The following is a 26,575-nucleotide window of genomic DNA, read 5'->3' as shown; positions in this document are numbered from 1 at the left end:
TGGTACCAGTACCAGTGGTTGGGAACCTCTGTCTTAAAGGACAACTTTAGTTTTTTTCAACCAAGGTTCATGTTTTAGGTTATTAACTTAAAAGATGAGTGTTAATATTTTTTCATTTGCTGCTTTCTTTCGTTTTATGGATTTTAGCTGTTTTTGACAGGGGGGCGGGGGCATTCGAGCATGGGGCTAAATGTGTATTTTCTTTTACAAAATCTTATAGCGATTTAATTTTTATTATTATTTACTACTGGGGGGAAGCCACACATTCAGTAGATCCCGTGATCTTTTGTGGCCAGATGTCATTTCTTGGGGTCTAGTAGGACTATAGTAAATAATAAAAAAATAAATCGCTATAACATTTTGTAAAGAAATACATTTAACCCCATGCTCGAATGCCCCCGCCCACCTGTCAAAAACAGCTAAAATCCCTAAAACAAACGAAAGCAGCAAATGAAAAAAACCCTCTCACTTTCTCTAATTACAACCTAAAACATGAACCTTGGTTGAAAAAAGCTAAAGTTGTCCTTAAGGACCTTTACCAGCTGGTTCTCATGGCTGGTCTGCTGGCGGATGAGGGACAACTGCTCCTCCAGGGAGGCCTTCTGCTGGTCCAGCTCATCCAAAGCTTCCTGAACCTCCTGACGCTGGGCCTGGAGCCGCTGCAACTCCCCGCTCTCCCTCCCCACCTCGTCCTGCAGGTCCTACAGATGTTGGAGAGCAGCACACAAGTAGTGAGCAGAAACACTTGGACGAACTGGGTGGAGCAGAAGGGGCACCGCTACGACATTCAAGGTCAGATTATGATTTCAGTGACGAGTGCCAAACGACACGTTATATTACCTGTCTCACACCGCTTTGAGTTTTGAGCATTCATACTGTCTGCGACTCGCTGACAACTGATCCACAAAATGGAACCTCTCGTGTAACATACTTTTCATTTCACCACGTCTTTGATCTTCCCAACCAATCGTAGTATTTTATGAAGCGTAAGGTAAGCAAAACCTGGGCTGGGAGTGGGCTGAACTTGAGTCATGACCTCCAACACTCAAAGTGTGATGTATGGTGGCCCACCTCCAACACACTATAAATATCCATAGCACTCAGCCTTGAGCCAATGCTCCAGGGAAGCAGCTTAGAGTTGCCTCCATCAACATAAGATTCTCTTGCAAGATTTAGGAAAGACCTTAAATCATGGCTACATCTTCAGACTAACTGGTCAAAGTTAGTTTCTGACCCTGGATAGCCCATCTCCCATGCTCTGAACTCTTCTCTTAGGGTACCTCTTGTCCTATATGTATAGCTCCCAGCCATATGGATTATTTTTATTTGTTTCATGGTTGTTTTGTTTGTACAGTATGTTTGTGTATAGTTTCATGTTACAAGGTGGACCACAATGGAAACAAGCGAAGGCTTTTTGTGTCCATGTGGCGTTTTTTTAAATTGTCATTTTTTGTAATTTTCTTAAACTGCCAATAAAGTATAAATAAAGTATCTATCTATCTAGAACCCACCATCACACTCAGATGTGTGGGGGAGTGAACTATCCCTTTAATTCGGCTGCTCCCAAAATAGATCTCATCAGTCAGGCTCTGAGCAGGGAGTCTTGCAGACACTCTTACATCAAGGACACCAGCCTCTCTCTCTCAGTATAATTAACAGTGAGATCTATCGGGCTGGCTGGCTGCTGGCCTAATGGATTATTGGTCAGCCAAAGCATTAATAATGTTATTGATTGATATTTAAGAACCAGTGATGCCCTGCCCTTATCTTTACCAGTATGTGTTTCTGCCGTCTATAAGTAGTTTATTTTCTATTAATTTGGTTTAATTTGGTTTTTCCTTTGCCTAACGATTATGTAAGGAAATTGGGACAAACACAAAACAAAAAGACACAGGGTAATGTATTCAGTAACAACAGTAAGAACACAAATGTTCAGAAGTATCCTTTTGAAAAGCTGTTTATGTTAAAAAAAAAAAACATTAAAAAACCTCTCTCAGTAAATCTTCAGTGTTCATTTACCATCACTTTGTAAGTCTGTAGTGTACACCATACAGATGTAACCAAATTGATCATATAATAGTGTTTAGAAGTATGTCTGTAATTGTCGCTAAATATTTACAAAACCATTTTCACATTAATGGCTTTAGTTTTAGATTCGTCCATGTTGTACACTCAGCATTTTAAAGTGCATCATTGAAAGATTTTCTCCAACACCATGCTCTCATGGTGTTGGAGAAAATCTTTCAATGATGGAAAGAGGTTCAGATGAACAGACAGCCGTGTCTCACCTGCACTTCATTGGTGCGTTGCCGGATAGTCTCCTCGTTATCCTTGATCTCCTGCTCCACTGTAATCTTCTCCCTGGGGGTCCAGCACAGCAGACAGGAGTATTTAGCCACTGAGGACAGGCTGAGTGCGCCCAGTCCTCCAAGCCCCATTCCCTCCAACCCCAGCCAGCCATCTGTTGCACCACCTCCTCTACCTCCTCCACCACCACCAGGCCTCTCAACAAGCAGCTCCTCTCCCTGGACAACCATGATCCTAGCCTGACACCAAAATGCCCCCACAACTAGAGCAGAGTGACTGGAGAGAGCTGGAGAGGTGGGGCGTCTCTGTGTGTGTGACACTGTGTGTGTGGGTGTGTGTGTGTGTGTGTTTGCTCTAAGCTTGTGCAAGTGTGACGAGGAAATGTATGAGTGAAGCAGGGTCCTGTTTGCTCTGTCAAATGTGTTGGTGATGAGGAGAGAGAGACAGATGGCTGCCTTGAGGAGAGAGAGAGCGAGGTGGAGGAAGAGAGGGAGGAGTAAGGCTGAGTCAAGCCTTGTTACATTTATCATCTGTTTTTGTCATCCTCTCTCTTTTCTCCCTGACTACAGCCCAGCCAGGAGAAAAGCAGGGAGCGAAGGGGAGGAGCAGTAGTTGTACACATCATGTATGGCCTCTTTCTAAAAGCCCATCTCTCATATGCACCCCTACAACAATATGTTTGAGGCTGAGCACTGTCCCATTAATAAATAATAGAGTTCCTGAGCAGCGTGATTCCATTAAGATATTTACATGAAGGTTACGATCGATCTAAGAGGGAATATGGATGAGCGAGGAGAACCAAAATAGCTTCTACATAAGATAACTGACCATACTCGTCACAGGACAGAAAGGGAAGTTCTGATTGAGTGCCCCTAGCGGTCACAAAACAATAATAACTATAAGAAAGGGGTGCTCCGCTGAACTAATCTCTGCCAGGAACAGATTCACAGCTGATTGATTTTTGATTGATTGATTGAAGTATTTATTAACAGTTTGCAGAATGGGTACATTTCACATGAAAGCACAACTCAATACAAAGACCGTTACTGTGGACGACACACTGATAAAGCATTACACTTGTTTACAACAGGGTCCACCTTTTTCAATTCATCAGAACATTTAGAGACGAACAAATATACACTTCTATATAAAAAAATTATGTAAGGAGTTAAAAAGGGAAAGGAAACATATACAGTAAGGGGGAAAGGGGGCCAGTTTCGAATTGCATCCGTCCGTAGATAACAGTCTTCACAAATAACTATCCCTGGTTCAAGTTTCAAAATACAGGTTAAATCGGTCTTCTAATTTTCTCAACCATCTCATCAAAAGATGTCACCCCTTTCTCTGACTATATTTTCATCCTGTAATGCCACACTAACCAGAGTATAAAAAGCAATGGTAATCTGTTCTTACCCATCATCTTCATTATCAGCAGTGCTATGTTTGTGGAGAGATTTGAAGCAACAACAATGTAACATCTTAGCAAGCTCATCTCCCTGCTTGATCTGCTGCCCGTCACAATTACTCTCTTCTTATTATAAACTATTACTACCACCCACCGCCCACCCGTTAAACAGCTGTCCTCTGCCTATTAAACAGCTGTCCACTGCCTATGGCATAAGTTGCGCAAGTGAGTGTGGTTGTGGGCACCAAAAGACTCACTGCTCACCATCACCTTTGAGAAAGGCTAAAATTACATTTGAAGAAATTCTCTCTTAACCCATTTAGGCCTGACGTCGAAATTTAAAAAAAGTCTTCTAAATCATGACAATTGTCTGAAAAACCTCGACCCCCATGTGAAAATACGTTGTTCCAGGGAGATTTGAGTTAAAAACATTCGCTCTGAAAGAATATATATATTCAAAGATTTGCACCACATTTTCACAATTTTTCAAAAATAGCAGATCTACAAGCTCGTCGACACTGTGCGCTATGAGCGCTATGAGCTTGTAGATCTGCTATTTTTCAATAGGTAAAGTATAACATAATGTAACATAATAAAACTAAATCAATGTGTGTGCTGTGCACATGTGTGAGAGAGATGTACTTTATGGATGTCATTTCGTGTTCTAAATAGTGGTCTACAAGAGACGAGTAGGTGGCCGTACACAATAGTGGTAGCCAAAGTGCCAATATTTTATTTTAGGACACAAAACAGTAAAAAACGTTTCAGCATGCAAGCCTTCTTCAGGGAATACCGTGAACGTGAAAATAAAAAATGGAAAATAGCCAATCTAAAATATAAAAGTATTGCGATGAGATGCGTTCAATGTGTATACAACACACTTGTATGGCAAAATATAAAATAGGGCTTAAGTGTTTAAAGGACAACTTCAGTTTTTTCATTTACGGTTTTCTTTAGTTTTAGTGATTTTTTGACAGGTTGATATTAGAGAAAGTAAAAGATTAATATTTACTGCTTTCTTTCTTTTTTTGCGAGTTTTGTCATTTTTTCCCCTTTTTTGACAGGGGGTGGGGGAATTCGAGCAAGTGGCTACAGGTCAGGTTGTGGCCTCCTGGTGGCGCTATAATAGGCCAATGTGAAAAGGGTGCCATTTCTTCTTACGCCTTGGATGGCAATTGGATGATTTGGGACATTTTGTTCCAAAAATGTGTTTTGCAAAAATCCACCTGTTGGTGGCACTATAACAGGCCAATGTGAAAAGGGTGGGATATATTCCTCAGCTTAGTAGGAAGGTCTGTGAAAGATTTCACGTTAATTGCACGCTGCGTTCATGATTTGAGGCTTTTTATTCAAAACGGGCCAATCTTGCAAACTTTGAAAGCCAATGTTAGCCAATTAGGATGGAATATGAAATATCGGACAGTAATATTAAAAAATGTTTTTCAAAGGTCGGCCTCCTGGTGGCGCTATGCCAGGCCGTTCTGGAAAATTTGGGGCAGAGGTTCATCATTGGCATCCAGGGAGTGTGTGTGCAAAATTTGGCATCGACCGGGTTAACGGTGCCAGAGAATAGCTGTACACAGGCGGACGGGTGGACGGACGGACACACGGACTCACACACGGACGGAGTGCAAAACATACTCTCTCCCCATGCCTTCGGCCAGGTGGAGCTCTTTTTGAGGTAGGCTACAAACTCATTCCTCAAACCTGAATGGACTTCACACCTTTCTTTAAGAGAAGCTCACCTTTGCAGGTCAACGATCTCGTTACTGAGGGAGTCCAGTTCCTTGATGGCAGAGAAGTCAGCTGCAAGGTTGGCCAAATTATTCTGAAGACCAAGCAAGGTAGAGGACAACTTAACCATGGATAGACACTCACTAGCGCAAGCCCAGCACCACAACATACAATACATGGACAGGACACAACAATCAACTGATGAAACCTAGTACTGTGTATAGGAATTAACTTTAAATAGGACTGGACCCATTAGATAACATCAAAACCTCATTTTGAGAGTTCTGAGAAGAACCCCAAAATGACTCATGCACTATAACATCCTATGTGTTAATTTAACAAGTTGAGAGTATAAAATGGTTAAATTGTTAAATTCACACACAGGATTTACAGTGTACGATACGGAGAAATTGAAGATGCACCAAAAGGAAGGAGACAACACATTCACAGCCAAGCACAAACAAATGTACTAAACTAAATTAGAATGGCATCTACTAGTAGCTACTGAGGTGATGTAGAAACAGGTTAGGGATGGGAAAGAACATTAAACAGACTATGTAATGTCACTGACACGAGAAGACCTAGGTAAAGGTGTCCCGTAGTGGAGGCACTGGATCAGAGGGCTTCTTTCAAATACTCATTCACTTAACTGGGCTCCAGACTAACTCGTTTTAACAGCTGAATTGTTGCCACCGGGTGCTGAAAATGTTGACATAATATGATTTATGATTAGATTTTTCATCACACGCACACAATACAATAGATTTGTATATTATCTAGTACGCAGATCACACTATTTTCATCATATCAGACTTTTTTGGAGACAATTATCATTTTATCTACACCATAAAACAAATGGTAACAGAGATATGGCACAACGCACAAGTCTATTGCCAACATCGATCTTTACATAGTTTATATATTGTCTTCACCGAGTCTTTTCAACAGCTGGTGCAAAACTACAAAACATATACTAAAGGTTTTGATTTTCAGTGAGCATTTTACTCCTGCAAGACTGTGGTGTGACAAATAAAACTGATTCTGATATTAGTGCATTATGAATCAGAATCAACTTTATTGTGACATCACAGGTTTACAGGTGTAAAATAGTGGGTGATTGCTAGTGTTGTTTCAGTGGGTGCGTCATGCCAAGTGTGTTGTGTGCATATCGCAGTGTGCCACTGTGAGGTTGCTGCTTACTATACAAACCATTATACTTACATCACTGTTTTTGTGAGGGCAGACAACAAAACACCCCTTCCATTAATTGCACATTTTTCTTGCACATTTGGAAGCTAAAATAATTACCCAATGGTTGCAATCTGGAGCCCCGGCTATTTTAATATGGTAATTTCATAGGTTCTACAACACATGGATGGATAGACTCTAAATATGGTAATTGCTGTAAGACTTTTTGGGGTAACTTTTTAAAAAGTATTAAGTATTTGAAAGAAGCAAAAGTCCCACTAAGACCCAGGCATGGCACATTGGGTGTATCTCAATAGACTAGGAGGAATCCACTCTACTTGCCCCAATTTCTCCACAGTACTAACACAGCTCCAACTTTGGCACAATACTGTTGTCAGGGCAGGGGCTATTGTCTGAATACAGCTTCAGCACTTTGATTTTCATTCATTATAATTTTCTTGATTAGTTACAGCTGTCAACTAGCCTGCAACACAAGGAAACAGACAAGCGTGTTCCAGCCCAATGAGAACTCAGAACAGAAACTGATAAAATAAAGGACTTCTGTGTTAGCCAGGGAAGAGGAAAGGACAAGTTAAGGCAGCCTCTGCAGAGTATTGAGAAGCATTTGACTCAGTATGGTAAGCACACACTCTCTCACGAGAGACTTTCAAATTAGGGAGACATCTTCACTACGTGTATGTAAAGTGAACTATGCATAATGTGTGGAGAGCAAACACAGAGTGAACCTGAACCTTAAGAGAATGACACACAGAGAGCGACAGAGATACACAGCCGCAAGCTAGAGGGGGAAAAAAATCCAAACACACAGAGACACACCACAAGGAAGGAAAAGGTTAGTTAAAAACAAATAAATAGACAACTTTGTATCAGCAAAATAACAAACAAAATAACTAATCCCAACATTAAGTGATACATCATCCTCCATAAAAGCATTGATTGAGGGCTGGTGATAATGCCAGCTTGGGAGAGATAACAGATGACACAGCAGCAGCAGGCAACAGGCTCTTTGATGCAAGAGAAGCATCTGAAGTAAGAAACATCAACAAAAACCTCCAAAGCAAATGTCCACACATTATGTTCACATAAAGCAATGAGTAAGAGACAGCCGGGATCAAATGAACACTTTCCTAGTTTGTTAATTATCATCACAATGTTATTAGTACTTGTAATAGCAGGGGTGTGAAGGATTGTTTGATTTAAGTAAAAAGGGTAGATTTAACAGACTTTAAATTGACGAATATTCTGTAAGTGACTCACTTGTTTGATGTTCTGTCTGTCTGAGGGGGGTATCATTTCTGGGGAGAGAGTCTGAGGAGGGTCCAGACCTTTGGTCAGCTTCTGGTTGATGAGATACAGTGCTAGGGCAAACTGCTCTCTGGTTAGCTTCCCTATGTCCCCGATGTCACACAGCTCCCTGAGACAGACACGCACCATGACATAACATAGGAATGATTTACACTTCAGGCAAAAGACTATTGTTAATAGTGTGAATGAACCTCGTGCACTGTGGCTAGAAGCTTAATGTGCATACAGACAAAATGACACAGATACAGGAATGTATATGATATTCTGTGGTAAATGTTAAAGGAAAGAATTATGTGAGGTCTGTGCAATGTCATTATTTGTGATACAAATATGTCGGCAACAAATCCAAAAGGACAACTGTATGCATTTTATATTTGATTTATTGTGCAGTCCTTATATAATGTAACTTGACAACAAAGTTGTGATATGGTGAACATGAATGAAAAAAATCTAGTAAAAACTGACATGGTGCCAGTGGAAGGTAATGTGTCAAGGCCAGTGTCAGGTGCAAGTGGCAGGTATGCAGCCCAAACTGCAGGCAGTGCAATTGAGGGGAAACATTTGCCAATTGCCATCTCTGCTTACCAGATGCGCGCTAGCGTGTTAGAAGGCAGGCCAGTCTTAAGAAAGATATCTCTGACCTCAGGTCCAGACACCAGACCATCCATGTCCCCATCTGTTTTGCTGAACAGTTCATCGTATTTGGCTTTCTCTCCAGGAGACACCACCCACTTGACATGGGAGAGATGGTAAAGAGAGCTATTAACTACTCATATGATGTTAAATTAAATTAAATACACAAATATGATCTCTAACATTGTGCTCACCAATTTTACCATTTAACAAAATAATCTCAAGCACATGTATTTTCAGTTCTTACAGTAGTCTTTCAAAATATTTTAAAGACTACACTATACATCACAAACTACCTAGCATTACCTCAGGAAGTCCTTCATACAGACTTAACATCCAAGTACTTACTGGGGCAGCTGCTGGTGTTGGAGTAGGAGCTGGCGCAGGAGCTGGCGTAGGAGCTGGGGGTGGAGCAGGAGAGGGGGCTGGTTTAGGGGGGTGGGGCATTGTCTTTGACCCAGCATGAGAGGAGCGACTGTCTTTGATGGAGGGTGGTGAGGGCAACAGGGGCATCACGGGAGGCACAGAGGGTTTTTTCCGCTTGGAGGGGGGGACCAGGGGAGGTGGGAGTGACATTGGCACAGGCTCTCCTTCCAAAGCCCTGTACACCAGATACATGGCCTGGATAGGGGTAAAAACAGTCACCAACGTATGTCATTATGTTTTTGCAAAATTGCCCGATTGAAAGTGAAGCATATATGCATGCATATATATATATATATATATATATATATATATATATATATATATATACATATATAGAGAGCGAGAGAGAATCATTAATTTAATTGTATGAAGAACCTAGTTTTCTGAGATATATCTGAAGTTGAATATATAGCCTGAAAGGCTTACCACAGCAAACTCATCTCTGTCCAGCATTCCATCTCTGTCAAGGTCACTCAGCTCCCATACCTGGAATACACAAGAATGTCATCAAGCATTTTGGAAAATATTATACTGATTAATTAACACACGTTTCATTTGTGGTACTTTGCTCTGGGATTTTATTTTCCGCCGTCATCAGTATGAATATCGTACCCTGCCTAGGACATCCACGGGTAGCTTAGAGTTCAGCAGGACTGGTTTGACCTTGTCTCCTGTCAACATCCCTCCCACTGGAGCCAGACTGTCAAAGATGGCATCAAACTTCATCTTCTCTTCAGCCTGAAGAAAAACATATGCAGGGGAAAAAATATTTACCTTATCCATCTCGTAAAGCAGCTAGCTACTGCCAAAACTACTGATTAACTCATTCAGCCTTTTGACGCCTCCCGGTCCAAACACCCTCTGCGATAACATAACACTCCGGTTACGGTGTGATGAAAAATTAAATTAAATTAATAAAACGAAATGAAAATTCCACTGGCTTATGCTATGGGGACGCAGTTTTTTTAAATCGTACTATCTCGGATTCTTCTTTTTGGCTCAAAACCAGCTTGATTTGCGGCTCATTTCTCTAAACTATATGATCCCCAGTTACAAAATATATGCTTCAATCGCTATGTAACGGGTGCCTCGATTGTTATAAAATGTATATACCAATCGAGGCACCCGTTACATAGTGAATATTCACTTCCTGACACTCGGTTTCCAAGTGAAACCGCTTTCAAACTAAGAGTCTCACTGTATTAAAATACTGGGCGGCGGTCCTGGAGTACACTTTTCCGACACCAGATGGCAATGTCGGCGGTCAATGAGTTAAAAGGCAGTGGTGTAAAATATAAACAAAAATTAGCCCTTCGCTAAGTGCCTCCCCAACCTGTCCTTGTCCAATAGGCACGTTAGCAGCGAGGAGACAGGTTAAACTGTCCTCCCCCATACATGCATGTTAAATGACAGGATTTATCCATATAAATAATCGATCATTTCAGTAGCAAGAGCATCAAAATGTCTTCTAAATCTAGTCAACCAGGCCTGCAGTATACACTGGACAAATTTGCATGACATCATTTAAATAAAATAGAAATACGAGGCAATGACAGAGGGAGAAAATCAACTTTTAACGACCACCCACAGGAGTTTTCATGTTGCACGGTAAGACTACGGTCATTAGTATTATTGCCATCACCTGGGTGAGTCAGTCGTGTAACTTTCTTGACGTTAATTAAGCCGTGTATATGTTCAACTGAACTATTTGGATTGGCATTGGACAATCACCTTTTTGGGGTGAGATTTAGCGAGGGCAAATTAAACAAGTTGTGATGTAAATTGCAAGTATAGTAGTATACACTTAAATGAGAAAACCAATGTTCAACATGAAATGAAAAGAATAAAAATATATATCACACTGTGTAACAGAAAGGTAAAAATCATAACACTGCGCAAGATAGATATTAATTTACATGTATTACTGTCTATAGCACACATTTTGTCATACACTGTGATGTGATGTGTGGAATCACGACCATTGTGAGGGTCTCACCTTGACAACCCAGGGAAGGTCACTAGCCACGACCCCTTGCAACTGGGGGCTGCTTGTGTCATGCTGGAGATAAAGGGCATTTAATTCAGAACAGTAAACACATTCAAACTACATATGCATAATCACTATGGGAGTGAGCCAAACATAGTAATTTTCTGCTGTTGACTTAGTTATTTACAATGGAATCTGAATTAAACAAGTAGTACCCAGGTTTGAAAAAAAGAGGAAAAAGAAATGATGACATGTCAGGTGAAAGGAATGCTGTCACCGATTTTTGTAACTTGTATGTTTCTGTGTCACAACCTCGCGGCCGTTGTTTGCGTTCGTTTCCGACGTTCTGTTCGTGGTTCAATCACTGTTTTTTTGTGGCTTTCCTGCTGTCCATGCAGTTAGCTCATAACATTAGCAGCTGTTGTCGTTACGAGCTGCGGGCCTAGAGTGGCTGCGGTGCGGCTTTGCCAGACTTCCGCGGTGTGGGGCAGGGCTTAGGAGGCAGTCAATCATGACAAGGTCGCTACGACGTGATTGGCTACACGAGTGGTGCAGACTCCCATTGGCTTAGGCGGCGTTTCAGAGTATACCATTGGCTTAGGGGGCAGTCAATCACGACTAGGTCGCTAATAAATACGGGTCTGTTGTATGTCAGGTTTCACCTGACAAAAAGGTATATATGGTCTTGAGCATTAGGTGCATTGACATTGTCAAACACATTGGCTCAAACTCGGAAGGTAGGGGATTACACTAGGTGAGCAAGTTTCATTAAAAGGAGTGGCCGGAAATTTCAGTACATTCTGCAGGTAATATGAAGCTCTATGGTTTCAGTGATGAGGGAACTCACAAACTTAGGTGGAGGAACAGCCACATTGAGGCTCTGGAGCGCCACCTCCAGGCCATTCTGAGCACAAGCCACCAACCGGAGAGCTATGAAGAATTGCTGAGGGAAATAGAATGAATAGTATGTGATGTATACCTCTGCATTGCTAGCATACCATTATGATTAAATACACAAATGTTAAAAAATATATGGGTTCATGTATAGGATCTGCTTGTACCTGTTTGTTTAGGCACCCTTTTCGGTCAGAGTCTGCTAAATCCCAGATCTATAAAGGGCATAACATTTAACTTTTTACATTTTAGGAACAAACACACAAGTGTGCAATTGTATCTTAATATCATCACAAGTAGTACAGAAAATGGAAAACATTTCAACAAATTATACTGAAATAATACGAGTCTTTTGTTTACTGCAAATGTGTTAACCTTCGAGATGCCGTGCTACTGTATATTTGCCATTGTACGCCTCATGCAGCATGCTTACCTTTCCCAGAACCAGGTCAGCCAGGCCAGATCTTTTCAGGAACAAGGCTGCATCAGCTGCTGCCACCCGCCCACTGCCAGTAGGATCAACCTATACACACAAAAAGACTGTTTAGCTGTAAGAAAATGTAGCTGTCTCTGATCTCAGAGACAGCTAAATCTCTGAGATAGCTCTGAATAACAATAATAATAATAAACCAATTCTCCATGCTATCAACTAGGTATTTAAGCAAACTGCAACACTCTAGTCTAGTCCTCTTTCATGAGGCTCCCTGATAGCTCTGCTGACAGGTTTGGCAGAGAGAGCCATCATTTATTCATGGAGAAGACTCACTCATTGGCCACAGACTAATTTTGAAAGGAAGGGACAAGAAATTGCTACCACTCACTGCAAAACTGCAGTGGATTAAATACAGCTAACGCTATGCACAGTAGTGTTCTACTAAACTAAACCGGCCTTCTCCTCACTCTTAAGTAGATGATTAATACTGTTGAAGTGGAAGTCAAGGATTAAAGCTAAATAAAATCTCACGACTTAACATAGTTCACGGGCCAAGTAGGTTAATTTAAAATACCTTCAATAAACATATTTACAACAACAAAAACGCTAGTATGCAGTGTGTGTATTCCTCACGTCCTTTTTTAAGTTATATTTTGCATTTTAAGCACGTAGCTCAGCATCTTATGCAGACTTGCAAAGTGTCTTAAATTTTAATTCAGCAAAAGTAGAAAAATGTAACAAGTGCAACAATTCCACAGTGATTTTCTTCCTGTATCATACCTCTCCTTGCATCTTGTACAGCCGTCTCATATTTGAGTGATGGAAAATTCACTGCATGGTTTATTCAGCCTTTATAATCACTAATAGACCCAGAACGGAGGTTAAACAGAGTTTAAACAGAAAAAGCCATTGTAAAGGACATATTTGCTTACCTGCCGATAGTATTTGTCATAGACGGGATTTCCACTCGAGAGCTGTTGGTGTAGACACAAATTCAACATTAGACACCATTTTGAAAATGTTATAATTGGTTGCAACACTGACTGCAATACTTGCACCTACAGTATGGGCTTAGGCCTAGGTTTGAGAATGAAAATGTAGAATGACCATAAACCATGGCCAAATGCAATACAAAATAAACCTGCTTCCAGTCCATAAGCTGACTCTGTCTACAAGTGTTTGTTTGACTGCTGGCCAGTGGCCAGAACTGTCATCCATTGTGTTAAGACGGCTGCCAGAAAACAAGGCTGATCCTTCACAGATGGATGGAGGCAGGCAAACATGTTGACTCTAATCAATATGATTCTGCATTATTGTTTCTCATCTTCACACTCCAATCAGTGACTAAACCTACGCTGTCAATCATCAGTTTCCAGGTAAATATGAAAACATTGACTGCTGCCTGTTTCGCTGTGGAATGAGAGCTTACACAGCAACATCTTACAGTTCACAAAGCCCAGTCTAAAACCATGTCTCTAGGTAGGACAAAACAACCACAGCAGACATGAGAATAGATGCATGCCTTGGCACTTTTCACCTATATGTCATGTCTCCTCGCAACATCGTGCAAGCACCATTATTCCATTCCACCATTATTCATTAATCCACTTAGGCCTATGGGCCGGGTGTGTTGAGGATTTCGGAGAAAAATCGACAGAATTGCTTAGTCTGGACTTCCTGACATAAAGCCACACTTCCTCTGGCTCCTGATGTTCACCTCACAGAGCAAGGACAGGGCGTATCTCCACAGAGATGTCATTTCCTCTTTTTTTCACCCATTTCCTTCTTTCATTCATTTGCTGAAGGTTTACTGCTGGACAGGAAGAGAACAATATTTTGGTCTTCACAGAAGCAACCATAAATACTCTTTTCTACTGTGCTTTCTCAAAACTTAATAAAAAATAAAAAAGAAGAAATGTAAACCTAATGTATGTGCAATGTTAAACAGATTAAAAGTCCATTCAATCAATGGGTAAATTATTCTATTGGAATTGTTATCCTCAACAAAAGTTTATCCATCTCCACGAAATCAATGTCAAAGGAAACCAGCCAAAGATCTTAGATTTCAGCTTGTTAAAGATCTAGATAACTCTGCAGCCACAGAAGTCAAGGACTAAAGGAAAACAAACCTTGTCGCATGGCAGTTATATTATGTCAATAGCTGATTCATAACCCGATCACTATTCACACACACACACTTATCTTTCTCTGGCCCACACCACTTTTTTCTGTGGTACACAATTGTGTGCCTGGAACTGTTGGCGACCACAACACTGTGGTCATTGTACTGGTGACACTTTAATAGCGCTGCACTGAAAAAAAGTAGGAAAAAAAAAGAAAATCCCTCAATCATTCTCTAGCCTATACAAACTGCAGCAGATAGCCAGATATGCTACTCTGTATGCAGGCTGACAGGCCAGTCTGGTTCTCTCTAGAATATTCTACTAGCCACTGGTTACAATTGAAACAATGTCATGTTAGCACCAAGAAAGCTGAGTTGAGTGAATTTTACAAATTCATCCTTTATGGGAAACAGAAATACACAAATGTGTCAATGACTGTCACTCACCAGAAATGACGAGTGATACGGTTGTATGACAAAGTACTGTATAAACAGAGCTTTAGAGTTTCTCTTGTGTACTGTATACAGTAAGAAGAATGCATGACTTGTGGGTAGCCCATTACACATTAGCTTACTGTGTGTTTTCTCTACTGTATCCAAGTTTATCAGGCTGTAAGTAAAGTGATGGATCATAGATTTGTCTTCATGTAGGCCTCACTGCTTGGATGAGTAGTGGAATTCCTCAGTATGAAATCCTCAGGACACAATGTATAATCAAGGTAGGAAGTATTATAAATGTTTAACAAACCCTACTGCGGCCCAACTAATGACATAAACGTAATGGTTTTACTTGACACATAGACTTTCTGTAAAGGCGAATGATAGAAACACGTATCTCCAACAGTTAACAGGTAACAGCAGGTCTGTGGTTGTAACCAGGCTACACCTTCCAAATAAATGAGGCAGCTTTTGTAGTGTGTGCAAACCAAACAGTTTCCATGCTGCATTTAGCTTATAACAGCACTACAGCAGACTGTGTGACAGACAGGACAGCTGAAGTGCAAGCTTAATTACTTATTAGACTTTCTATAACTTTGATTAAAAAGCAGGTCAAGGTGGCTGTAGTAATTATTTGCAAAGAAGCAAGGCAAACATCTATAGCTCTTAAGACTACATGATTTCCAAAGGTCATGAGCAACACATTACAACAGTGAGTGAAGACAGGCGGTGCAATATTCTACTAGACAATATCATTAATCAATTGACTTATAGGGTAAGTTACTCAGCCCACCAAGCAAGCCAAGAAAGCAGTAGGAAGATGTATCAGCAACAGCAGTAGGTAGGCTAATACCTAATACGTTTGTTATAACATTTGTTGTATTTGTAATAATGGGCATTATTAGCTTTAGCAAAGCAATGTTTGACAGCAAAACAACAGACCATGGTGATCAAGTCCACACAAACATTTTGATACGCTGAAGCAGTACCACAACTTCCGAGTGGCATCAAAACCTGGTAACGTTTGCTTGGCATTGGCTTGATAGAGAAACTCTAAAAAGCTACTACCCCGTGGTTGTGTTGTGTACACAAACTAGCATTTATAGCTAACAAGCTAGGTAGCTAGCTACGCCCTTAATAACGGCTATAATTTAGACTACGTCGCTGGACAAAAATGAAGCGTTTCTAACTGAAACAGTGACGACGTGACGCGCTTCGACACTTTATTTCAGTTGGAAACATGGCATTAATGTCGAGCGATAGGGTCGCACGACGAAGCCTACATTTACGTAGTCTCCAAAGAGATTACACAGAAACTTTTCCCAGTCACAACTGCAGACAGACAACTTCCAAAACAGCGACGAACACCTAACCGCACGGCCATTAACCCGCTCCAGAGGAACTACAAACAACGTTCAAAGGTTTACGAACAACAGACAGACGACAGAGAGACAATTCTGACATTTAGATTTGAGTTGAAAGACAGTGTTACCTGAGTAAGAGACAGAGTGGCAGCCATAACGTTAGTGTTTCTCTTGCCCCCGCTGCTCTCATTGCGCTGCTGTCACTGTGGCAGACACATAGGGGGCGCTGCAAAATACAAATAAAAACCTGGCATCATACATCGTCCGTCCATAACTCATGTGATATAACTAAACTGATAACTCTACTACTCTTTGTAATCAAAAATACTCTCTTGAGTTTGCAAATCAAGCCATGCCACCCACACACGCGCGCACCCCCCCCCCTCTCTGCCACACGCGCGCGCACACGCGCACACGCACACGCACACGCACACGCACACACACACACACACACACACACACACACACACACACACACACACACACACACACACACACACACTCATGACCACTGTTTGTGTAGTGAGTGAGTGAGATTCATTTATTTGAGCTACCTTTTATAAAACTCACATTCTATTGTCCCTCGATTTAAAAAATATACAGCAAGCTACATTTAATAAATTAATCAATGGGGGGACTACAAACTGTAAGTAAGACATTTATTTAACAGTGCCCCTTTTTTACACAACAAAATTGGATTTCAATTTTTCACTAACAGTAATAAAAATGTCTTTACAAAAGGGCCAGGTGCTTGGGGACACAGGTTAAGGGTAGGTATTCCTGTTGGAAATGTAATGTGTTGAAATAAATTGTTTAAGTATTCATGTATTTTTACATACTTTTGAAAATGGACCAAAATGGACCAAAAAGATTTGTGTTGCACCTAAGGAAAACGTATGATTCATAGACACAAAACAATTTGCATTGAGTAACTATACAGCACAAAACTAAGAGATTCCATCTAAAATAAAACCATACTGTATATCTATCTTATGGTAACAGCAGATAATTACATGTAGGCTACAGTTACAGTACAGGTTGTGTCTTAAACCATCAACTATTTCCACAGACAATCAATCCATCAACTTGTATAAACCCATTCAATCCTAAATGGGATCTGAGGAAAGCCAAGATCGGTGTATTGAGTCAGAGAGTGACATGGTAAAATAAAAAGATGGCATACATTAATGACAAAACATGAGGTAAAAAAAAGAAAATGAGGTAAAAATATATTTTCATGGGATGGGCCACAACCCAAAACAACTCTCAATGTAATAAAGATGACAACATACTTCATAAAAGTTAAACTGAACAGATCACAAATGCCAAGTTAGTGTTTCAGTTGCATATTAACAGCATAACAGTTGTATGTGTATAATTTAATAGTATCCATTGTTCATGACATCTTCCTTCTTCATAAACTCATGGTCTTAATAACAATAACAGCACATGGAAACATAGCAAAACAAACTTTTTTTTTAAAGATAGATTTGCACCCCTTGTCCTGTAAACAAAACAAAAGACCCGTCCCTCCCCACCCAGCTGCAGGCTGCCAATATGAGGGGAATGTCCAACCAAGTCTCATCAGCTCAGTCTTTAGCCTTTTTTCCAATGGCTCATGGACAAACAGACAAACTGTTTTAATGTCCTAGTGAGTTCCTGTTAGGAGTTTATAACTCATCCTTGAGTTTAGAGTCCAAGTCATCTTCTTCCTCTTCCTCCTGCTCTTCATCATCATCCTCTTCTTCATCTTCATCCTTCTCCTCTTCCTCTTCCTCATTTGTCTCCTCTTTTCTGTTGTTGTTGTTCTCGTCTTCCTCACGCTTCTTTCTATCTTCGTCCTCCTGGCCATCCTTCATCTTCTTTTCTGCATCCTGGAAAGACAGTGTATGAAAACAAATACTGTAAATGACCTGACCACACAAAGACATCAGTCTCAAAGCCATTTTAAGCAGGTCCAAGTTCTAATCTAAATAAGCAGTCACCACTCACCCCAAATTAGCTTTGAACTCAAGCAGTGCATTTCCAGTGTTAAAATTATGTAACATTTCTTTGTGAATAATTATAATAATTATATGTACAAATATAACTTATACAATTGTTTTATTTAGTCTCCCTGTTCTAATAAGACATTTAGAGCCGGTGTCTTGTTTGACACAACCTAATTATGAGTGGTACTGCCTGCATGTCAAAATGCAGTTTCTCCCCTGAGTAAGCAGGCAGGCTCTACCATAGAGTTATATATAATAGAGACGTCACGTCACCGGATTTCTCCTCTCATCCACTTGCATTGAGTTGCTCACCCAGCACATGAGGCATTCTTCCAGGTTGGAACAGAGTGCATTCTGGGATTGGTTATGGGCCATACGTGAACACACTGGGCCATTCATAGCATAGCTTGGCACGTTCACGTATGTAGCATATAGTGTTCACGTATGGAGCATAGCACGTTCACGTATGGCCCATAGTACCATGCATAGTGCCATAGTGCAATACCACTTTCGGCCACCATGTCTTTTTCGCTTCAGTGATTCCTCTCGGTGACGTCTCAATAGAGAGTATGCGCGTGACATCATCATCAAACCCGGAAGTTATGCAGGAATGCCTACAGAGTGGCAAAAAACTACTTTCTGGCCTTGATAGCCCATATATCCAAACAGAAAAGTCCTATCTGATTGCATTAAACAACGTTAAACAATGTTAAACTCACTTTGCATGTTGCTTTGCCACTCGCTTTGCCAATCGATGTGCCATTCACTTTAAGCATGCGCATACCCTCTATACTCTTAAGGGCTCTACTAGGTAAGTGGTAGCCTCGATACCCAGGCTTTCATTTCGTGGTGGTAAGTGGTAAAATGTCAGCACTTGCACAGTGCTGTACCAATGATTATAGGCAGCCCTGCTTAGTACTGTTTTCTTAGCCCCACTCCCGTTGGATTTCTGACCATTCCAGCAATTGTTACCTTTCTGACTGTACAGTTCATTCTTGACCACCCACAGCAACATTTAGTCGTGCAAAATCTTGAGACCCAAATACATTACAGACGGAAACACAGAATATATGAGAGAAAGAGAGAGAGAGACCGATCAGCACCATGGACAGAGACAGTGGGCTGGGTTTAGGCCACCATTCAGTAGATTATTACAGATGCATATACCAGTAAAGATTCAAATTAGCATGCAATTGAGAAATATGTTCAAATGTCAGACCTGCATTATTGTTTTGCTTTTGAATATCCTGCTTTGATTTTCTTTTCAACTTTATTTGTTGACTATGCTGTGCTCCAAGCTGCAACAGTGCTAAACTCACTCTGTTGCATGCTTCAGTTATGTCATATCCAGATTGGCAATTCCTGCCCACAGCAATTAAAAACCTTCCCCATCCTGCGAGATTTGCACAAATCCACAGGATCCCAATTCCAATGCAGGACTCTAATGGGAAAGGTATGGTATACATCTATCTATAAATGCACCATGTCTCTGTCTGTCTGTCTGTCTGTACGTACGGTACATGTGTACAGCTGTAATGCACGTAACTCGAGAACCGTTCGCCCCACCGACTTCAAAACCGACACACGCGTTCCACACACCCACAAGGAGTGTGGTGCCCTGTGTCAAGTCGGTCCCACAGTTGTCCAGAACCGCCACAAAAGGCCTCTGCCCGGGCTCTGGACAGGGCCCTGCTCAGGGTCCATATATGGAGCTGGCCTGTTCTGACATCACAACACTCAAACACAACAAATCTCCATATATGGGCATTAAAAGGGACACAGACAGATGGGTACTCTGACACGGGTACAATGGGTATTGCATAGCAGGGTGGGGAATGGATCTCCAACTTCCATCGTTACCGACTCTGTGCTCTACAGCCGGGCACCGGTCTAGTCTACATACATTTGACCTCCAGTGGTGTTTGCAGCTATGGATGGACTGACCTTTGATTGTCCCCATGTGTCATTGCCTTCTTCTTCTGCCAACTTTGGGTCATTGGTGATCATAAAGTTGTCAAAAATTGTACCAGACTTCACCTATGTTAGAAGGAAAGGAGAGAGATTTAGATGACAGGATCATCAAAATAAATTATGTAATGTCCATTATTAAATATAATCAACATCTACAAAAATAAGAGCCAAATAGATACCCATTACACTTAGTGGCAAACAAAATATAGAAAACATAATGAACATACCTGCCATAGATCAAGTCCTATCACACCAATGCTGTCGTATTTGTAGATCTCTGAATCAGCTGTGTACTCTGGGTTGTCAATTTCAGGGTGGACCCACTTGCCCTTATAGGCAGGGTTGTCAATCTCTCTGGGTTTCCACTCACCCTATGGAAAGGGAACACAAAGATAATAGTTACTAGTAATGTGGAATCATAAAAGCACAAAACACCACCAATAAATCAGGCTGTACGATCCTCATTTTTCTAGATACATACAATGATAAAAAAGAATCGAGGGCATATTGATTTGCCAATAATAAAGGGGGCCTCAGGAGGGTGAGTGGCTGCATGGGAACCGGAAGATTCCCGGGTTGGTTTCTGGCTTGTGTCAAAGTGTCCTTGAGCAAGACACTGAATCTTGTTCTCCTCCTGATGAGCAGGTTGGTGCCATGCATGGTTTCATCTGCCATTGGGTGTGTGAATGTGTGTGAGAATTGTGAATGTAATCAGTATGTGCCATTGACAATGCTTTACCTTGTAGTCAGGGTTCGTGACCATTGGGGGTTCCCACTCTCCATCCATCTCATCATCCCAGTCATCAGGTTTCTTAGCATCAGGGTCTGGGATGTTCTCAGGCTTGTCCCATTCCTACAGGTAGAGGAGATACCATAGAAAACAAAAGACTTCATTTAAATGCAGGCGAATGCAATTTTCCATTAAAAGAAGTTTAACTTAAAGATTCTGGTGGAACTGGAACACAAAGCACATAGGACCACAATGAAAACAAGCCATCAGGGCTTTATGTGTTATTATTTTAGCATCATTGTATAATCATACCGGTGTACTTTTTGCAAACCGTTAATAAAGTATTCAATCAAACATTTCACATTTATGTTATATCTTAAAAAATAGTTCTGCCTTGTAAAAAGGGCAAAACAAATGTACCTCAGGTTTCTTATCATCTGGGTCAGGGACTTTCTCCCTCTCATCCCAGTCATCTTGTTTCTTGGCGTCAGGGTCTTTAATCTTCTTAGCAGGCAGGAAGTCCCAGTCGTCCTCCAAACTGCCAGACTCAACTTTCTTATTGTCAATCTTCACCTCATAAGTGTTGTCAGGATTGACAATCAGTGTGTACAGATGAGTGAACTCATCATCCTGCATGATGTTAAAACATAAGAAAACTTCAACTATTGATGTGCATTTCAGTAAATTGTTGATGATTATCATAGTCTATAGAAAACATAATGATGATACAACATTATTGACAGAGAAAATAGTTAGCCCATTCACTAAATTTAGATCTCTGATCGACTGGCTGCACAACACTGAGTGGTTAATTTATAATGTGTTTTGCCCCATGCAGGGAGAAACCAATTCTTGGGTTATTATTTAGGGGGCATGGTGGCGCAGTCAGTAGTGTTGTCGCCTCACAGCTAGAAGGTCCCCGGTTCGATTCTCGCCGGGGACACTGGCTATGGGCGTGCTCTCTCCTCCGTGTCATCAGCGCCCATACCCTAGGTGGGGTTGGCGAATGGGCCCTTCTGTGTGGAGTTTGTATGTTCTCCCCGTGTCTCCTAGGGTAGGTACCCTCACAAAAAGTATGCAGTAATCCTGGTCTCCAAACTGCCTCCCCCTGGCCAGCCAATCAATCATGATGGAGGGGAAAGGATCTGGTTGGAATAATGTGTTCCTTCCACACACACTACGTCCTACCGGGGAAACTCCCTCTCAGGTGATAAGAGGCGGCCTGCTCACTCCTCATGCATTGAAGGAATCATGAGCTCAATTCGGGGCTCTCCCCAGGTTGGCAGGGGGAGAGTAGGATTACAACTGAAGCAATTGGCACCGGGTAAAAACAATGGGTTACAAAAACATGGGATAAAGTTTTAAGAAAAAAAAATGTATGCGGGGTTCATAATGCAATTTAGGCATTTAGCAGACGCTCTCAATCCAGAGCGACTTACATTAAGCAAGAGCAACATGTGTAAGCTAAGAACGTAACCGTGGAATATCTATATAATTAAACTATTATAAACTATACTGTACTATACTATACATATATACTATAAAGTGCTATGACTACATAAAATTCTAGTGCCGTCTACGTAACATGCTATAAGTCTGTATAAAATGCTATTTAAGTCTACATAAAGTGCTTATCTAAGGGGCTAGGGCAAGTGCTACGGGCCAGCATGGGGGGGGGGGGGGGGTGCTACAACACAACACACGGAGATTTTGAAAACATAACCAATGACAAAAAACTCCCATATCTGCTGGGCGAAGTATAACAATGTGCAAACACAGCAGCAAGATTCGTGAGTTGCTGTGATAGGAGAAGGATATCAAACGGAACACAACCACAAACGGAACACAACCACCCTAAAGACTAATCATTGTGTATATTCCTGCACTATACCTGCATCCAGTGATCTTGGTACATAGAAATTGATCTATTGAAGATTCTGACTTTCAAATGTACATAATTTTTGTTTTGATTGTATTGCTGTATTGTGCTTTGGCAATGTAAACGTATGTTTTCTCATGCCAATAAAGCCCTTTGAATTGAATTGAATTGCTTGGGCCACTGGGGGGTGGGCGTTGCCTGTTCACAGAATAGGTATTCAAATGCTAATACGGTGTTTTTTGTTTCACTGCTGCCAGGTAGACTTGCACTCAGTGGTTAGTTTGCCTCGGAAACCCAGACGTTTTTATTTAGTGACGACTTGGTTTATTGAGCCTCTCTAGCCCCCGGATAAGGATAACAACAACACCACAGCCAAAACCTATACCGGTAAACGTGACATGTCTATCACATAGTGTGCAGATTGCACAGGGAGTGAGTTGACAGATAGACACAACAACATGACGAGACAGCAGAAACATAGGCCTATTGTAGTTTTTCTTTCACCTGCACCAAGTGGTTTAAAGAAATCTAACCCAAACAACAACACAATAAGAGTCACATACTGTTATGATTAACTCGGATGAGGTGGAAATAACACAGCGACAACTAATGCTGCCGTTATAAGAACTATTTGCACGTGAATGCCAGCATCAGAGTTTTGTATTCTGTGCGGGCAGCGACCGGGAGCCAATGGAGGGAGCAGAGAAGGGGGGACACGTGTGAGAATTTTGGCTGGTTGAAGACCAAGCGAGCTGCGACACTTTGGATCAGTTGGAGAGGCTTAAGTGCACATGCCGGTAGGCCAGTAAGGATGGTGTTACAATAGACTGTTGTCTGGATTAGGAGCTGGGCTGACTCATGGGTGAGGAACAGTCTAATTTGTCGTATGTTATAGATATAGAGTATAAACCTACAGGATCGAGTGACAGCTGTGATGTGTGTTTTGAACGAGAGCTGACTGTCCAGGACAACACCAAGGTTCCTGGCTGTTGGGACAGACGCTACCAGGGCGTTGTTTACGGAAATAGTTAGGTCCCGCATAGGGCAGGACTTAGCTGGGAAGAAGAGAAGCTCAGTCTTGTCTGGGATAATGACTATGTTTTTGTGTGGGTTTGTGAAAGAAATCATGTTTGGCTTACCTTGCATCTGATGTCCTTATTAATCAGATGGTTCTTGCCTTTGTAGTTAAAAATCACATGAACCTTCTTAGTGCCAGGGCCACAAATGTCAGGACCTAATAGAGAAACAAACACACAAGCAACCGCTGGAAGTCAATCTCTCTGCCAAGTGTATAAACTAGGCAAATAGTTAGGTACAGTTCAAATTAATGAAATAAAATAATTTCATTGTTAATCATTCAACAGTCATTCTTGGACGGGTGATTTCTTGAGAACAAAACATAACAGCCACATCTACAGAAAACCACCCATATCATCATTATGAACTATATATAAAAATATGAACTATAAGTAAGCCATACAAACCAAACATGATGTTGTAGGTGGAGTCGCCATGCATTTCTTCCTGGTTGAGGTCAGATGGGAACAGTTTGATGTATCCACCACCACAGTCAATGCTCTGTTCATGTTTCACAGTGAACTGGATGACCAGAGGCTGACCGTTGTTGCTGAACTCTTCAAAACGGGCTGACGTGGAGTAGAAGCGGGCATCTTCACTTGTCTGAAGACCTAGAATAGAACATTGCATATTAGGTAAGATTAGCAAATATTTTCTACACACACACACACACACACACACACACACACACACACACACACACACACACACACACACACACACACACACACACACACACACACACACACACACACACACACACACACACACACACACACACACACACACACACACACACACACACACACACACACACACACACACACACACACACACACACACACACGATTCGATTAATTGTGTGTGTGCAGTTGGTTGTCCAATTAATTTTAGTTACTCTTGTGTTTTTGCTTATGTTTTTTAAATGAGAATCGTGATCTCCTTGTGGAAGAAAATCGAGATTCACATTTGAGCAATCGTGCAGCACTAATATATATATATATATATATGTTAAACTTTATTTAAAATTTCTATAGCCATATGTTGTGATCATGTTGTACTCGGGAGTCCTTGAAAAAGGAGGGTCTTCCCTCCCTGAATAAAACAACTGGATTAATGTTTTTAGAATTATTATTGTTCTTATCATCCAAAAACTGTGTTTACACTAAACAACCGAAGGTCAGCACCTCTCCAAATCTTTGGTGTGTGTTACAGGCCCTGTAACACTAAACAAAACCATAACTTAGGAAGTGTAAACATCACAATGCAAGCACTGAGATGCATCAGTCTGCTGCCATCAATTCTATTACTGACCTCCCTCGACAAAGACATCAGATATGCATGTCTCTCAGCACATACATATGTCACTGTATGACAGTCTGTATGACAAAGTGCTGATGATAAAACAATATTTTATTCTCACCTTTATCCTTTTCTGCATCACCGTAGAACTTCCCTGCAGTCAGGACAAATTTGCCATAATCCGACTTGTGTTTGGATTCTAACCAGCGACTATTCCAGGCATCTGTTAAAACACATTAACCATTAGCTGGACAGTGAATCCTGCAACAGCATCCTTTCACAGCTGAAACATAAACATGTGGACTTGCAGGGAGATGCAATATCTGAGATAGGTTGTTATGTCACATGATGGGGCTGCTGCTAGTAGGCCGGTGTGTGTGGGGGGGGGGGGGGTGACAGTATGAATGACCAAGGGAGAGAGGGGGATGGGAAGGCAGGCGGGGTTAGTAGACAGACAGTCAATGAGTCAAGTCAGACACCCTGGGGAAAAGGTTCTGATCGGTTAAATGATGGATGTGTATGTGTACAGTGTATCATATGGTAAAAATTAACAGCAGACAGGCAACCAAATATTTAAAGTACAATAACTAAGCTACCATGCCAAACAGCAATGCATAGATAACTAGAAAACACGCTTGACTGTATATGGATTTAATTGCTTGTCAGACTCAAGAAAGGAAAGGTGCATACATGTAGGCCTAAATTACTGCAATGACTGAAATAGAAGCAATTTAAATGACAGCAACAAATAATTCTTGCATGGTTGTCTAATGCTATTTCCTTACCTCCATCCTCAAATTGTTCTCGAAAATGTACAGTGGACTGGGCGAGTACAGATGCGGCCGATACGGCTACCAAAAGCAGCGATAGGGCTGTCATTCTAGCGAGCTAAAACGCCTCGTCAGACACAAAATTACCACAAATATAATAGATGCATATATAACCCAAATTAGCCCTGTGCAATACGCGCTTTTTCTTCAATCCAGCCTATAATACAATAACGCTACAGTCATACAGTGGGAATGATCTGCGCTGAGCACTGGCTCTCTCCTCTCGCCTCAGAACAGATGTCTGCATCTCATTGGACAACGGCTCCATCAGGAAGCGCAAGTGTCTTTGACCAATCGCATTAGCTGAACACACGCATCATCGCGGCCAGGACCGGTCCGGGATCAACTCGCTTTACCGGTTGCAGATCCGGTCTGGGTCTTTCTTGAGCGGATAGGACACGATGCATGCTGCATGCATGTATGAGTGTTTACAAAATTAACGGGATACATTTGGCGGACTCTAAACCGGATCACACGTTTTAATTAGAAATAGCAAACATGCTTTCCACAGAGGTTATGGTTATGGCCAATAAGAGAA

The 26,575-nt window shown here is 41.3% G+C and overlaps 2 protein-coding genes across 10 annotated transcripts in view; both read right to left on the bottom strand.

Annotated features, from left to right (window-relative positions):
* eps15 (epidermal growth factor receptor pathway substrate 15) overlaps positions 1-16,503 on the bottom strand; it is a 30,317-nt gene extending 13,814 nt beyond the window's left edge. For 8 of the 9 annotated variants that reach the window (XM_079504943.1, XM_079504945.1, XM_079504944.1 and 5 more), the window contains exons 1-14: positions 16,386-16,503; positions 13,266-13,307; positions 12,334-12,423; positions 12,068-12,115; positions 11,854-11,949; positions 11,016-11,078; positions 9,632-9,757; positions 9,446-9,505; positions 8,942-9,214; positions 8,546-8,691; positions 7,913-8,069; positions 5,458-5,540; positions 2,289-2,361; positions 534-701 (exon numbers count right to left, since the gene is read on the bottom strand). In XM_079504943.1, coding sequence (XP_079361069.1) covers positions 534-701; positions 2,289-2,361; positions 5,458-5,540; positions 7,913-8,069; positions 8,546-8,691; positions 8,942-9,214; positions 9,446-9,505; positions 9,632-9,757; positions 11,016-11,078; positions 11,854-11,949; positions 12,068-12,115; positions 12,334-12,423; positions 13,266-13,307; positions 16,386-16,412 — 1,452 coding nt within the window. In that variant the 5' untranslated portion in view covers positions 16,413-16,503. The remainder of the gene's footprint in view (positions 1-533; positions 702-2,288; positions 2,362-5,457; positions 5,541-7,912; positions 8,070-8,545; positions 8,692-8,941; positions 9,215-9,445; positions 9,506-9,631; positions 9,758-11,015; positions 11,079-11,853; positions 11,950-12,067; positions 12,116-12,333; positions 12,424-13,265; positions 13,308-16,385) is intronic. The other variant, XM_079504946.1, reaches the window with a different exon arrangement.
* Positions 16,504-16,902: 399 nt separating this feature from the next.
* Positions 16,903-26,309, bottom strand: LOC306927071 (calreticulin-like). The gene is made up of 9 exons (XM_079506705.1): positions 25,993-26,309; positions 25,329-25,430; positions 24,313-24,516; positions 23,968-24,062; positions 21,370-21,579; positions 20,959-21,072; positions 20,447-20,590; positions 20,193-20,285; positions 16,903-18,131 (listed from the first exon to the last, which is right to left on the bottom strand). Exons 1-9 carry the CDS (start codon positions 26,084-26,086, stop codon positions 17,928-17,930), a joined length of 1,260 nt encoding a protein of 419 aa, XP_079362831.1. The 5' UTR covers positions 26,087-26,309; the 3' UTR covers positions 16,903-17,927.
* Positions 26,310-26,575: the final 266 nt, after the last annotated feature.

This window comes from Electrona antarctica (assembly GCF_951216825.1).
Source record: "Electrona antarctica genome assembly, chromosome: 7".
Taxonomy (NCBI): domain Eukaryota; kingdom Metazoa; phylum Chordata; class Actinopteri; order Myctophiformes; family Myctophidae; genus Electrona; species Electrona antarctica.
This window is presented reverse-complemented; position numbering and strand designations above follow the sequence as displayed.